This window comes from Tamandua tetradactyla, chromosome 24 (genome assembly GCF_023851605.1).
Source record: "Tamandua tetradactyla isolate mTamTet1 chromosome 24, mTamTet1.pri, whole genome shotgun sequence".
Lineage (NCBI taxonomy): Eukaryota > Metazoa > Chordata > Mammalia > Pilosa > Myrmecophagidae > Tamandua > Tamandua tetradactyla.
The window spans coordinates 27,455,488-27,470,976 of record NC_135350.1 but is presented as its reverse complement, the minus strand read 5'-3'; the positions used below and the strand labels follow the sequence as shown (position 1 = coordinate 27,470,976).

At 34.3% G+C, this 15,489-nt stretch overlaps 1 protein-coding gene across 7 annotated transcripts in view; it reads left to right on the top strand.

The window, feature by feature from the left end:
• RAP1GDS1 (Rap1 GTPase-GDP dissociation stimulator 1) overlaps positions 1-15,489 on the top strand; it is a 275,737-nt gene that overhangs the window by 60,274 nt on the left and 199,974 nt on the right. For 6 of the 7 annotated variants that reach the window (XM_077142767.1, XM_077142766.1, XM_077142770.1 and 3 more), the window contains exon 3: positions 12,598-12,720. In XM_077142767.1, coding sequence (XP_076998882.1) covers positions 12,598-12,720 — 123 coding nt within the window. Of the gene's footprint in view, positions 1-12,597; positions 12,779-15,489 lie in introns of those variants that run through there. The other variant, XM_077142771.1, reaches the window with a different exon arrangement.

Below are 15,489 nucleotides of genomic sequence, written 5' to 3'. Positions count from 1 at the left end.
ACATGACCAAGGGGTGTGGACCTTCCTGGCAACATGAAACAGAAATTCTAGAATCACCTGGGACTCAGCATCAAGGGATTGAGAAAACCTTCTAGACTGAAAGGGGGAAGAGAGAAATGAGACAAAATAAAGTATCAATGACTGAGATATTTCAAACAGAGTCAAAAGGTTATCCTGGAGGTTGTTCTTATGCATTATACCTTAACTAAAAGGTGATATCTGTGTAATGGAGAGGCTGGAGGGAAGTGCCTGAAAATAATAGAGCTGTGTTCCGTTAGCCATGTTTCTTGAAGTTGATTGTATAATGAATGATATAGCTTTTGCAATGTGACTGTGTAATTGTGAAAACCTTGTGTCTGATGCTCCTTTTATCTATGGTATGGACAGATGAGTAAACATATGGATAAAAAAAATAAATAATAGGAACAAATGTCAAAATAAATTGAGTAGATTGAAATGCGAGTGATCAATGAATGGTAAGCGTGGGGGGTATGGTATGTATGAATTATTTTTTCTGCTTTCTTTCTATTTCGTTTTCTGAATTGATGTAAATGTTCTAAGAAATAATCATGATGAATATACAACTATGTGATGATATTGTGAGTTATTAATAATGTATCAAGAATGGAATGATCATATGGTAAGAATGTTTGTGTTTGTATGTTGTTATGTTTTAAAAATAAATAAACTAATAAATTAAAAAAAAAAGCCATTGAGGAGATAGATGATTGTACCAAAGGAACAATTATTGTTCTATAGTGATACTTACAGACCTGTTTATCTTCAGGGCCAGGGAAAGTATTTATAATCTTAGTATCATCCAGTCTTACAGGTTGCAAGCACCTCACCGACCCAGTCTCCAGCTAGTAATTTTGTTTTTGTTACATCCTTAGCATATGATTATTAAGTCTTTACTAAGAACTCCATTCTTTATGAGGGAATCTGTTATGTTTTTGGACAGCCATAAGATTTGGAAACACTCTTTAATATTGATTCTAAATCTTTCTCCCTATAATTCCACTCGTTGGTCCTATTTTTGGCTCCTGGATTCATGTATTTTTTCTCTCTTTAACATAACAAATCTTGTATATTTGAAAATAATTATCATATAATTTGTTCCTCAATTAGTCCTTGTATGAAATGTCAGGGAGACAGAGTGTTGACGCTAAGGTTGACAATATTTTTTCCTGTTATCTATGTGTCATATACATGTTCATTCTTGGAAATACTTGTCAACAGAGCTAGGTAATCCTATTTTATAGGAGCAATGGAACATATATGCTATGGAAGTATCAAAATGAATCCTGTGGCACAAGAGTTATGTGGTAGGATTGCTGCTATTGAGGGATGATGCTATTTGCATTATAATTTTCCACAGTCTGTGATTGATTTTATTGATTTTTTCATGACCTAATTTTTAATATTCATTGAACCCTCAAAAGAGGTTCCAAAGGCAGAGTAATGGATTTACTAGAGACATATAGATTCAAACGCCAGGGATTAGCACACAGTGTTCTGTGAGGTGAATTCATTTTAGATGCTTGTAAGTTTCTCTTCCTATTAGTGTTACACATCTTTCTCCTCATTGTACTAAAGGAGTAAATAGAATGTTTTCATTTGGTGCATAATAATTCACTTCTAGATTGATTATCTCTTCTTTCTGATGTGTACACATGGGAGGGATAATATAAAGGGAAGGTAATTTTCTACAATGATTTCTGCAGGTTTAAAGAACATTTTTTGCATACATTTGCTTTCGAAATAGCATAATCTAAGACCTGACCGATTTAATGCAAAGTAGGGATGTGAATTAGAGTTTTTATAGATAAAGAAAAGGGGATAGGGGTTAAAACTAAGTAATGTCCACATGATTTATTTTTGTTGATGACGTTGGATCTTTGTGAGGAAGGCACAAGCAATTTCCCAATCCTCTGTTGTCTCAAATACATCTTGTTCCAGTTATAGTGATTAATTAGACTTAGACATTAATGTGCAAGCTCTTACCTGCAGGGCCTTCATGACTTTTATCTTAGTTGACTCTTAGAAATGTCAAACTTTTGTCTTTTGAGGAGAAAGTCACTGATGCACTGGGCCACAGGGTCTTCTTGATGCTATTCTGTTACCTTATTCTTGTAAGCAGAACTGAGAAGGTCTGGTTAATGTCCTTCTGGAAACTAAGTACAACAGTAGATTGCTAAACACAGCTAGGGTAAATATATTTTCTGGCTATCATATTCTTACCCTCTCTGCTTAAGAGAGTAATTCTGTATTAGCTTGCAGCATCTTGCAGAAACAAGGACTTCTATCACATATGACTTCCTATTTGTTCTCTGGATTAGTCATTGCTAACAGACCTCCTATCGTGTTTTCCCTTATCTATTAAATAAGATTATCTATATCTATCTGTCTATCTATATATCTAATCTGTCTAATCTGTCTAATCTGTGTATCTATCTCAAGTAGGTCCATACTACAATGCCCTTTTTTTCTCTCTTGCCATGAAGCATTTTTCCCTTGACTGTGTCTATTTATACGAGTTTTACAATTTTTAACTTTCCCGTTCTCATCTTTCTTCTTGATCCTTGTTTGATAATTTTAAATTTCTGTGCCCTCTGGGATTGTACCTGAAAGAAAATTGTAATTTACTTCCACAAAACTTTATAAATTTTTCAGTTTTATTTAAGCCATTATAATTTTATTTGGCTTTGCTTTCTCTTTTGTTGAGTTTTTAAAGTTTATTTCAAGTTTTTTAATAAAGAAAGTAAAATTTTATAGATCTTGATCAGTTCTTTGCTTCTTTTATACTCTGTATTTCTGCATTTATTCTCTTTTTCTTTACTACTGTTTATGCTTTCTCCTCCTCCTTTCCCCCCTCTTTTACTACATTTCACAGCCCTCCTTCTTTGGGGAGGCCATTAGATTTGACTGAGATAATCCTGCCCACCTCCTAGCATCCAGGAGTGGGTTGTGATTGGCAGAACTTAATCAGACTATTCAAATACCACCCTCACCTGCATTCACAGAGATTAAACCAGCCAATACTTGATATTGATCTGGCAAAAGTGATTTGTTTAGATTGACCCAATCGGTGTGAAGTCTGGTACTTTTGATCATCTGGGAGAGGGAGAAAAGACTTGCTGAATTGTATTTACTTATTTTTGAGCATTTACTTGTGTTATTAAATATTCTTTTTTAAAGCGATGTTTTTAATGACTACATAATTTTTTTTTAATGAATAGACCACATCTGTTATCTGTTGTTGGACATTTCTTTTAATTCTATCTTAATGTAAGATGATACTGTGAATCGTTCAACTCTATTTTCTTTGACCAAGGACACAGTCAGTGTCAATTTTAAGCGTGACTCCTTGCCTTTTTTTCATTTTTCACTTAACTTTTTTTTCTTCTTGATTTGCTTTTGCTGTCCTGGGAAAGTGAAGTAAATCTTATACTACTTTGACTTATAGTTTGTATCAAATCATATTTCCCTACGTAGGTTTCTTACATCACTAATTCTTTGAGATGCTCCACCAAGAAGCTACTTATTTATTTGGGAAGCATGTATTTGAGAATCAGTCATAGTAATTAACAAATTAAGGATTTCAAAGAATCATATTTAACTTTACTTTGTATTTTCCCCTATGGTATTTGACTGTAGAATGGAGTTGGGTCTTTTTACTGAAAACCTTGTAACTTCATTGTGATTTATTATATCCGCGTTCATTTAGTTTGAAGTGAAGAAATCCACATTTACTATTAAGGACCATATGTTTAATAATTACTTTCAACTTCTAGTTGAATATTCCAGTTATACAGTCTACTTTTATCACAATCATTTGCATAGTTCCTCTTGGTGTTTACTTTCTCAATACATGTATTGCATTTTTTTTTTTAACATGGGCAGGCACTGGGAATTAAACCCGGGTCTCTGTCTGGCATGGCAGGCAAGACCTCTGCCTGCTGAGCCATTATGGCCCGCCCCTGCATTTACTTTTAACCATTCAACTCTTTATTTTTTTAGCTTCTGCTTATATGACCTAGTTAGTGGTACTCTAAAAATAGGTCAAATAGTAGATCTCCCTGATTATTCTAGTGATGACTTCCAAACTCTTTGCCCCTACTCCCATAGCTTACGTTATACTTGGAATTGAAATTATTGTAAGACTATCAGAATCATTTATAATTGTGTAAAATTATTCTCTCCGTTTAATCTCTTAGTAAGATGTCTTGAATTTCCTTTTAAATTCTGTTCCTGATTGTGAGTCGTTATGTAAATAGGTCTTTATTCTACCCTCTTTCCTTTCAGTAACTGCATGGATCTTTTTTTCCCTGCTTCTTATGTTCTTTTTGTTTGTTTGCTTAAGATCCTTACTGGGGTAAATATTTCTCATCACTGGAGGAAATACCATCTTATTGATTTTCCCCTTTATATACTTCCCTTTCTTATAGAGATATTAATTTTTCATTTATCAAGTCTTTTCTTTATGCTTCTTAATTTTAGTACTCTGTGCTTCTTGTATGTTTTAAATGTTTCACGCTCTTTGTACTCAGCTCCCTTTCCTCCTTTAGTTACTGCCACATTTAGCTATCCCAAAATACTATACATTGCTTTCTCACTCAGGTGTCTTGCTTTAATTCTTTTTTTAACCTTTAATTTGAGGTAATTTAAAACTTACAGATAATTGCAAAAATAATACAAAACCTATATAGAGAACTCCAGGATGCCTCCTGCATAACTCTTCCAGATACGCAGATCCACCAATTTCTAACTTTTTGCGACATTGCATATATCATTCTATTTGTCTGTCTGACTGACCTTCTATCATCTATCTTCCTGTCTATGTATGTAGCATCTATTTATCTGATCTATTTTCTAAGCATTTGAGAGTAGGTTGTATACATCATGCTTTTTAAACAATACTTCCATGTGTATGTCCTAAGAAAAAGAACATTCACTTATATTGCCACCTTAAGTATGACAATTTAACATCTCTCATAATGAGAACTAAGGCAACAATATGTTAAATAAAAATATTTTTCATGTGATAACTTGGAGAATCTAGTCAAGGTGTTATCAACATACGTCTTCTAAATGACAATTTTGATAGAAAGAACACTGAACTAGGAATCAGAAAAGCTGGTTTCTCATTCATTTTCCAGTATAATCTTATGGCCTTACTTGTAATATGAAGGAAACATGGCCTACCATACTTATAACAAATGACTTTTAAAAATGAAGAGATAATATGTTTGAAAATACTTTGAACTTTTAAAAAGTTTTCAATATAAATTTGAGATACAGAGTTTTTGTAGTAGTCAGAAATGACTAAAAAGATATTGAGTACCTTTTTTTTTTTAATCAAGTACCCTTGAATGAGCAAATGTGGGAGAGTGGGATGTGGTGCTGCAATTCAGAGAGAATATTGTATGTGTAAGGATGTATGAAATAAGATGATTAATTTGGGTTACTATAAGTAATTTAGTGGGACTAGAGTATAGGATTGCTGTATTAGTTTGTTAAACTGCTGGAATGTGATATACCAGAAATGGAATAGCTTCAGTAAAGGGATTTTAATAAGTTGCAAGTTTACAGTTCTAAGACCATAAATATATCCTATCTAAGGCATCCAGAGAAAGAAAGATTCTTTGGCTCAAGGAAGGGTGATCTGGGAAGGCATGTGGCTGGCTTCTGCTGGTCCTTGTTCCCGGTTCTGTTGCTTCCGGCTTCCGATGCCAGTGGTTTCCTCTCTGAGTGTCTGTGGGCCTTCACTTAGCTGCTCTGGGACAAAGCTCTGGGTTTCATCTCTTAGCTTAGCATCTGCTGGGGCCAGGATTTCTTCTCTTCAGGTTCTGGCTATTTCTGTAAGTCCTTGTTTAGCACCTGGGCTGTTTCTATTTCAATCTCCAAACGTCTGCATCAGCTCTGTCTGCTGGCAGTCCAAGTATCTGAGATTTCTTCAGAATGTTTCCTCTTTTAAAGGACTCCAGTAAACTAATCAAGACCTGCCTTAAATGAGGGGAGTCACATTTCCATGTGCTCAGAAGGTCACACCCACAATTGGGTATACCACACTTTATAATAATCTGATAAAAATGTTCCACCCTACAGTATTGAATTAGGATTAAAAGAAATGACTGCACCCACAGGATTGGATCAGGATTTAAAACATGGCTTTTCTGGGGTGCATAATAGATTCAAACTGGCACAATTGCCTATGGAGAAATATCAGGAGATAGGATTAAGAAATATCATGGATAGCCTTGAATATTTAATTAAAAATTTTGGAGATCTACTCAGAGCTTTAAAATAGGGTCATGACGTAAAATATACCTTTCCAGAAGTTTTTTGGGGTATTAGTGTGATAGATTAACGGGGCGGGGCAGCAGGAACTAGGAAGCCTTTTTAGGAGGCTATTGCATTTAATGAAGGCCAAGCTGAGAACATTTTGAAGTAACATGAATGTAGAAAGAAAAGGACCGATGCAAAAGATACTATTGAGATGAAATCTGTGGAACCTGGGTTCTGATAAAGTGTGGGTGGTAAGAAGGCTATAGGGCTTCTGGCTTAGATGGGCTCTGCACCATTCACTGAGATAGAGACAGGCATGATTTCAGGGAAAGAGGGTAAATTTTATTTTGGACTTGTTAAATTTGAGATATTTATGGTATATCCGAATGCAAATGTTTTGTCTTCAATTGGATAAAAGGAAAGAGGATTTGGAACTTAATGTGTGTTGGTAGTAAGTGAATCTTTGTGTTTGGGATGAGATCACCCAGGCACAGGATGATCTCTTGTTACGCCTTATTCTAAAACCCTGTCCTTTGGGAAATATACAGTTCCACAGAAATCATACTGATGGTTCTTTGAGGCATATTATGTGGTCCTTATATTTCAATTCTTAATCTGAGTCTATGATGAAAATCTGTCTACTCTCAAACTGCTATAAGGATCTCTGAAACACCTAATATAAAGGTTCTGGCTCTTTATTGCTATTTAAGTAACTCAAAATAAAATTTAAAACATTAAACAATTTAATATAATACATTAATAGTAATACCAGGCATTATTTTTGTTTTTTTAACTTGTAATTTACTGTAAATTGGTTATCAAATGTTTTCATTAATCTCCATGAATTCAAGCCCATATGCTAGCACATCATAAATTGAGCTTGTTGTGGCTGCATACCTGAAAACTCCCTTTCTCCTTCTTGGTAATTCAATGTTATGTCAGTTATTTTAATGTATTTACAGCTTTGTTTGGAAATGTTAACCTTTCTCAAGCCGTAATCTTAATTATGAGTTTCTTAGCATTCTGTACATTCCTTCCCTTCTTCCACCAGGCTATTTATTGGCCTTGAGAACCTGTACGAGTTGTGCTTTAACTTTCCCTCCCAAAGTGGTGTCATAGCCTGGCTTTTTGATTTACTCTTCAGACTTTTCTGGTTCAGTCGCCCACTTCTCTTCCTTCTGTCACCCATAGTTTCATAGCTCAGCTACCTCCTTGCGTCAGGAAGTCAGGGAGTGTGGACGCAAGGCCTCAGGGACAGAATGTGTGCAAGGGCAACTCTGATGGACAAGACTCCTGCAGTCACTCCCACAGATACTATTTTAGAATAGCAATTGCCCTTCACATTTGGGTTCTTAAAAATTCAAGGACTGCCAGGTGCCTATAATTTGTAGGCATAATTAAACAGTTTTATGACTCTACCTAAGTGTAATGGGAGAGAAAGATGTTGAATTGATTCCTGCAAACATCTAAAAGGAGTGTGGATGAATCATAGTTATCTGTCAACAGAAATCTGGATAAAGATAAAGAAAAGTGTACCTTTTGTTTTTAGGGCTCCTGATCACAGTGCATGTTTTTTTTTTTTTACACTTAGCCATTCATTCAGACCTGCAAACATCAACCTCTGAGTATTTATTAAGGCACTTTTGAGATCATTTCAAAGGTGCTCACAGATATCTGAAAATATCTTTTAGCTCACATATAATATACTATTTTGAAATGCTGTAAATATCAGTACTAAAAATGTTCATATTAAATAATGTGAAATATAGTTATTTATTGGACAGTAGTATTTTGGTGATGAGCAGTATTTTTTTTTTATGTTTTATGCCAAAGGAAAAAGGGTAATTCCCATCTGTTTAAATTCTAAACCTGTGTCAAATCTACATGATAGCAGGTAAATAGAATTACTGCTGATTTTTTTCTGAAATTGTAAATCAGATTTATATGGAAAACCAGGTTACATTTTTCCTTTTTGTTTCTCTGCCAAAAGCATTAAAAAAATGCTAGTGATCAATGAAAGGGAGGGGTGAGGGGTATGGTATGTATAATCTTTTTTTCTGTTTTCGTTTTATTTCTTTTTCTGTAGTCTTTTTATTCCTTTTTCTGAATTGATGCAAATGTTCTAAGAAATGATCATGACGATGAATCTGCAACTATGTGATGATATTGTAAATTACTGATTATATATGTAAAACGGAATGATCATATGTTAAGAATGTTATTGTTCGTTTGTTGTTAATTTTTTAAATTAATAAATAAAAGAAAAAATATTTAAGCCTTCTAGCCTCCTATTTTCTGGAGCAGCTAGAAGGATAAATCTGAGAGAATCATATGGTAGCCCATGACAAACTCTGGGATCTGTCCTGTAACCACTTGTTGAAGAGTGCTTTGAAAACTTTTGCTTTTTTTTTTCCTTTGCTTTGTATATATGTTATGCAATACAATAAAAAAGTTAAGAAAAAAAAAGAACGCCCAAGACCCAATAATAAGAAAACAAACAACCCCATAAAAAAAAATGGGGGCAAGAAACTTGAAAAGGCACATCACCAAAGCAGAGATGCAAGTGGAAAATAAGCACATGGAAAGGTACTCAACGTCACGAGTCCTTAGGGAGTTGCAATTCAAAACCCTGAGAGACAACCACACATCTGTCGGAAAGGTTGAGGTTTTAAAAATAAACAGTGTCAGTACTGGGCACTGAACAGGAGGTTGAAAACTGGAGCTCAGGTGTTGTGCAATGGGACCACACTTCGGAAAACAGTTTGGCAAGTTTTACAAAATGAATTAGTCACTTTCCATACAATTCAACAGTAACTATCCTGATTATTTACCCAAGAGAAATGAAAGGGTAGGTTGACAGAAAAGTGTGTACATGAATGCTCATTGCCACTTTAAAATCATTAAAAATTAGAAACAAGCTCAACTTCTATCAGTAGGTGAATGGACAAACAAACTGGCTCAGCCACGCAACACAATGCTTCTGATCAAGGGAAAGGGGCAAAGCACCGTGCACCCACCCACAGGATGGACCTGAGAGAGAGAAACCACTCGCAGAAGGCCCTGTACCTGGTGATTCTGAGGCAGGGTAGAATAAGGGTGGTGGCTTGCTGACAAACAAATGGCAAATTCCCAAAAATGGCCAGGGTGCAAGGAGAAGAGATCTCTGAGAAGAACAGCAGAAAACAGCACCTGGGGCCATTCAATCCTACCTGGGTGAGTCACCTACAATCAAGCATCATAAAGGAGGGAATTCAGATAGTTAATACAAGTTACAAGAGAATAAAAATCTATAAAAGCAGGTTGCCTCACAGTGCCAGGGCCTCTCAACCTCACCTCTTTCTTTGCAAGAGTGCCCATGTGTTCCTTCTCTGCATGTGTACTTAATAAATTTTCTACCTACTTGCTCTAAAAAAAATAGAATAAAATACTATTCCCAAATCCTTAATTCCTGTTTTAGTACAGTTATTCTCCCAATTCTTTGGAGTTTAGTCTGTGAAATCTCAACAGTCAGAGTATAATAAGAATTGTATATTGTATTGTTTTCTTTTTTTTCCTAGCCCTTCAGCTCTGATGGTAAGTTATTATTTCAGTTATAGTCAAAATGAGACATGCATGGGGGATTTGCAGTTAACTATTCGGCTCCACACACACAATGCCTCAGCTTCACATCTAATCATGATTCATGGCTTATGCCAGACTCTTACTGTCATACCAGCACCAACAGATGGTGGGACTGCACTCCTGGGCAATCTGACCCTCTGTTCTAAGGTTGTGCGTCATCTGGGAGCACTGGTCAGAAAAAGAAGGATTTTAACATAGCAAGTTGAGTTCAGTTCTTTTTTGCTAAAAAATTAATGAATGAATCTTAGGTGTCAGATTTCAGGTAGTACCTTAAGAGCTTATGTTTTTCATCCAAGAAACAAAAGCAGAAAGACATGTTATATTTTAATTGGCCTTGCTAAAATGGACAGTGTTCTCTTATATGTTCCATCAAGTGTACTTTACATTTGTAATAATTTGTAAGAAGCATAGTTATAGTGATATCATAAAAAAGGACAGATTTCATCTATTTATGTGCAAATAAATTTTCTATATAAAAGAAATAACACCAGTGGAGGTCAGGTGACATGTATGTTGACTTGTTAGTGTGGTTGAATCTGAGGTTTCAGTTTAACCTCTGCGATTAGTGTGATTGGTGTCTATATAGACAAGTTTACTTCATCTCTCTGTCTATTTCTTCAAGTAATAAATAAAGAGGTTGTAGTGTATTTCCAAAATATTCCTTTTATTTAAATACATAATATGTAAGAAAATAACATAGTATTAATGATATAAAAATTTACCAAGATTATGGTAGGAAAAAATGCATGGATAGAGTTTCAGCATTGAATGATGTTGGTTATTTGGCCAGTAGTACTGATGCCATACAGATACATGCATAGATGATTACAGTTGATTTTCATCATATTTTATAAAGTTACCATGAATTCTGAATTGGCTAATACTGAGCCATTGCTCTAGGAGAAAGACGAGGCTAGGTTATTGGGAACCTCTCATCATATTTTTTGTCAAATGATCAATATGTAACTTTGTTTTTTTGTGTATTTCTGTTTAAAGACACCTAACTGTTAATTCATTAACACAGAACTCACAGCTAAAACACTGCTGCTTGTACCAGAAAAAGCTTATCTAACGTACGTACTTTCTCAGTAAGGCACATCGTTATCTTCTTGGACTTAGAAACACGCAGACTTCAGTACTTTGCTTGGGGGTTATTTTAAACAATGGAATGATTAACAAAAAGCACGGAAATGGTAAAACTACTTGAAGGACACCTGTTTATCAAATAAGAGTAGAAGCAAGAAGGCAGATCTTGTGTTATCTTGTTTGACCTCAGCTGGAATATGTGAGTCTGGTGGCTCAAATTTTTTGTTGCTCTGTGTATTTTTGCAAATGACTGTAAAAGTACTGTATTGATTTTAGAGTTACAAATTAGTAAGCAATTTCGCAGATATGGAATCTATGAATAATTAAGATGGACTCTGCATGTGTGTGTGTAACTGGTTGCAAATGACTCTTTTTTCAAGAGAATAAATCGGTGGGAGCCTATTTTTCCATGTAGTTTTCTGTTACTTCTGTGAATACTAAGCCATTTGACAATTCTAGCTTCTGATGATGCTAAGTTCTTTACCCAGAGTGCTGGATAGTCAAGGGATGCATGAAACAGTGTTTTTAAACTTTTTTTTTGACCAGAACCCATGATTAGAAATACATTTGATTTACACATGCAGTCACATACTCATGCATATGTTTCTCTAATTAAACGTAGTTTCTCACATCATGCAAAACTTTTTTTTCTTTGCTTTTGCGGTTGTTGTCGGGATTGAAGTTCTCTATTATTTGTATATATATCCAGAGAGATCTAAAGGATATAAATAGGAGCTATACATAGAATCAGTTTTATATTGAATGCTGTAATGAACCTTATAAACCTCCATCTTTAATCATGTGCCATTTCTCTGGATTCCACAGAATGAAATGGTAGTTTTAATTTCTTGAGCTGTTCTTTATTTCCATCATCATTCTAGGTGCTACTGACTTTTATTTTAATAGGTTGTGCCCTCAGTAACAGGTGAAGGGGGCATGGTTTCATAGGCTTCTATTTGTATTTAAAAAGAGAAGGAATGGAAAGAAGTAGGGACCTCTTAAATTTCTGTTTCACTGAATAGAGTTCTGAATACCATGGTCTTTTGTTATTTCCCTTCTTCGCTAGTGGTAGTTTGAATGAGTTGTAATGAAATACTTAATATAATATGGAACTGTATGATCTCCTTAGCCGTCACTAACTCATTTCATATAAAATAATTTGAGGTAAATTTCCTGCTCATTGTGATTGCCTTTTTTTTTTTTGAAGATGCTATGTTATAGGGATTCATAGAGTTTATATAAAATAATATGCTGTCCAGCTCTAAGAATTCAAGAATGGAAGTAGAAAAAAGCACTCCTACTCTGATGGAGTTGGAACTAAACATGGAAAAGTAAGTTCAGTTCGCAAATGGTAAATTCAGAAAAAATTCTGTATTGTCTGAATGAAGATAGACAAGATTGTTTTTTAAAGTGTTTTGTGCAGATTAAAACTCAAGATGAAAGCAACAATGTATAGCTGGAGGTATGTATATAAGCACATCTGAATGCATATTGAAACTAGTATCTATTATGGGGGAAAATTCTTGAATCTTTATTGTAGATTAATTTGTCTGTGTTAGGGCTGAAGATTTTTTATTGAAACTCTTTGTATGTGTCTTTCAGATATGGAAACGAGTGAAAAAATCCAAGGAAGTGGAATACTTCAACTCTTTGCAAGTCTGCTGAGTCCACAGTCTTCCTGCACAGCTAAAATAGCTAACATCATAGCAGAAGTAGCCAAAAATGGTGAGGTTTTCCTCAAGAACTTTTCTTCTGGGAACATCTTCAGTTTTACACATTACTTGTCAGTATATTTTATCACTTATGTTTTAATTTTATAGATTAGACATTTTTTATTTCCTTTTTCTTTGACTTTTATCATGTAACCGTTTAAAATAACTATAGTTATAGTCATTCTATCCATACATTTCTATTTGCTATTTCATTCTTCAGACTGGCATTGAGGGAAAGTACTGCTAGTCTCAGCTATTCTTTATTTTATTTATTAATTTATTACTCTGGGTATAGGATGCCTGACCTGAGTTGTTCATGTTCATTGTCACAAGAAGGCTTACCTTTTTAAAAGAATGTGTATGTTGATTTGTGTTATACCCAGATAAACTCACTATTTTTGTTTAGTCTGGCCTGTTCTACAATACTAGCACTTTCCTTCAACAGTGGAGTCAAAATATATGTTCCATTTTCTGTCCTCGTCTTCATGGTACACATTTATTCTATAAATTTCCATGAATATGGGAAACAATAACAACAAAGCTTATATAATAGCTAATCCATCCCAGTGGATATTATTTATGCCCTGTGAAGGATTCTTTGGGAGATTAAATTATAGCACAAATATTTGCACATGATTTTAAATCTGTCACCTTGGGAAAAACACTGAATTTTTTCAAGATTTTTAAGCATAACGAAGGCCATGTAAAAGGCGATACCTTTAATGTCCCTCAATTTTTCAAAATTTGGTGTTATTTTTAGGCTCTTTATTCTGGCAAGTGACATATATTATACTTTAAAGAGAAGAAACTTTAAATGTAAAGTCCCAGTATATGGGCATTCCTCGTTTCATTGTGCTTCGCTATGTTGCGCTTTGCAGATACTGTGTTTTTTATAAATTGAAGGTTTGGGGCAATCCTGTGTTGAGTAAGTCTGTAGTTGCCATTTTTCCAACAACATGTACTCACTTCGTGTCTGTGTCACATTTTAATTAAGGTATGTATGTTGTTTTCTAGACTTGATGCTGTTGCACACTTAATAGATTACAGGGTAATGTAAACAACATTATTATGCACTGGAAAACCAAAAACTTCGTGTGACCCATTGTATTACAATACTCACTATATTACGATTATCTAGAACCAAACCTGAAATATCTCTGAGGTTTGTCTGTACATTTTTTTTTCTGGCCCAGTAAAACAGCTTGTTAATATGTGTGTTAAAGAAAATTGCCATGAGATTTTTTTTTAGAGATTCTCAAAATGCCTTTCAAGTTCCAGTGAGGTTATATAGTGGTAACTCAGTTTTGGTAGTTGTTAACTGAGAGCTGGCCACACATTATTTGCCACACCTATGCTACTACTATGTGATCACCATACTTTGCTTTGGATTCACACTGTTCATAAATGTTCAGTAGTTTCCTAGTAGTCTGGGAATATTTAGTGTACTTTGAAGCAGATTTGAATTGCTCTGAGTAGATAGTGATTACCTTGGGTCAGCAGAGAATATCTGAGCTGATGAGGTTTGAAAATTACACCACACCAGACATTGTTTTTTCAATCTAGACCAACCCTTCTCTGAATATTTTTAGATACAGAGTAACTTGGTTTTTAAGATCAAGTAGTTCATTTTAAAATCTTGTGATGGATACAGTATATATTTCTAGAAATTAAGATAATTCCATTTTGATATTAAAATCTTTTCTTAAAAATGAGCATACTATATAGTATAGATACAGAAATTTTGGGTAGTAGATGATTGTGAAATAGATTGCCATTCCTATAAGTTCTTAGCTAATATCAGTCCTCATAATACTTTATCAAAATTCCAATATAAGTTTGCTGATGGAAGTTTCTCCTAATAATGCTCTAGTAGACGACAGCTATGTTCCAAAGATATAATAGGACTTTTAGTATTTATACTTTTATTAAGAGACTTAAGTGCATATCACTGTCACCTACTGGTTAAAATAAATGGAATACATTTGGATATTTATTGTTAGTCACCACATCGCTTTTTTAAATGACTGGTTGAAGTGGATGAGGGCTTTGTTAAATATTCTGCTTAAAACAAATACATAATGGGGTGCAAGGGTAGTTCAGTAGTAGAATTCTCATCTGCCATGTAGGAGACCCGAGTTCGATTCCTGGCCTATGCACTTCCCTCAAAAAAAAAAAAAAAAAAAGAAAAGAAATTCAACAAATGTTGCTGCAATAATGGGTATAGTCACATGGAAAAAGGATGGAGTGTGACCCCCTACCATGCAGCATACAAAAACAAAAACAGATACATATCCTTCAGAAATACATGACCCAACAGACTATATTAATTAGGCTTGTATTACTTCTTGTTAGAAACTTGACAATGAAAACAGATTGTATTGACCAGAGGAAAAAGAGATTTGTGGTTGATTTGTTCTTCATTCTGCTGTGCATGTTATAAAACTATTAATGGAGAAATATCAGCATTTAATCCTTAGATTCTAATTAAACATAAAATATAATTAGGTTTGAATTTGCACATATGAAAAATTCTAAAATTAACATACCTGCTGCTGTCAAAAAATCCAGAGAATTAGTAAAAAGTTCTGTAGCAGAGTTTAATGTGGGAGGATTGCTATGACTTTAAATTATATTAGCACTATTACTATAAATAATAGTAAAAGAGTTTTAGACTTTTTAAGTAAAAAGTTATTTCCCTATATAGTAGATTTGAATGTGATTAAAAGGGAAATTGTTAAATTGTATATATGGTAACAGAATAAAAATTTTAAAAATCCATGGA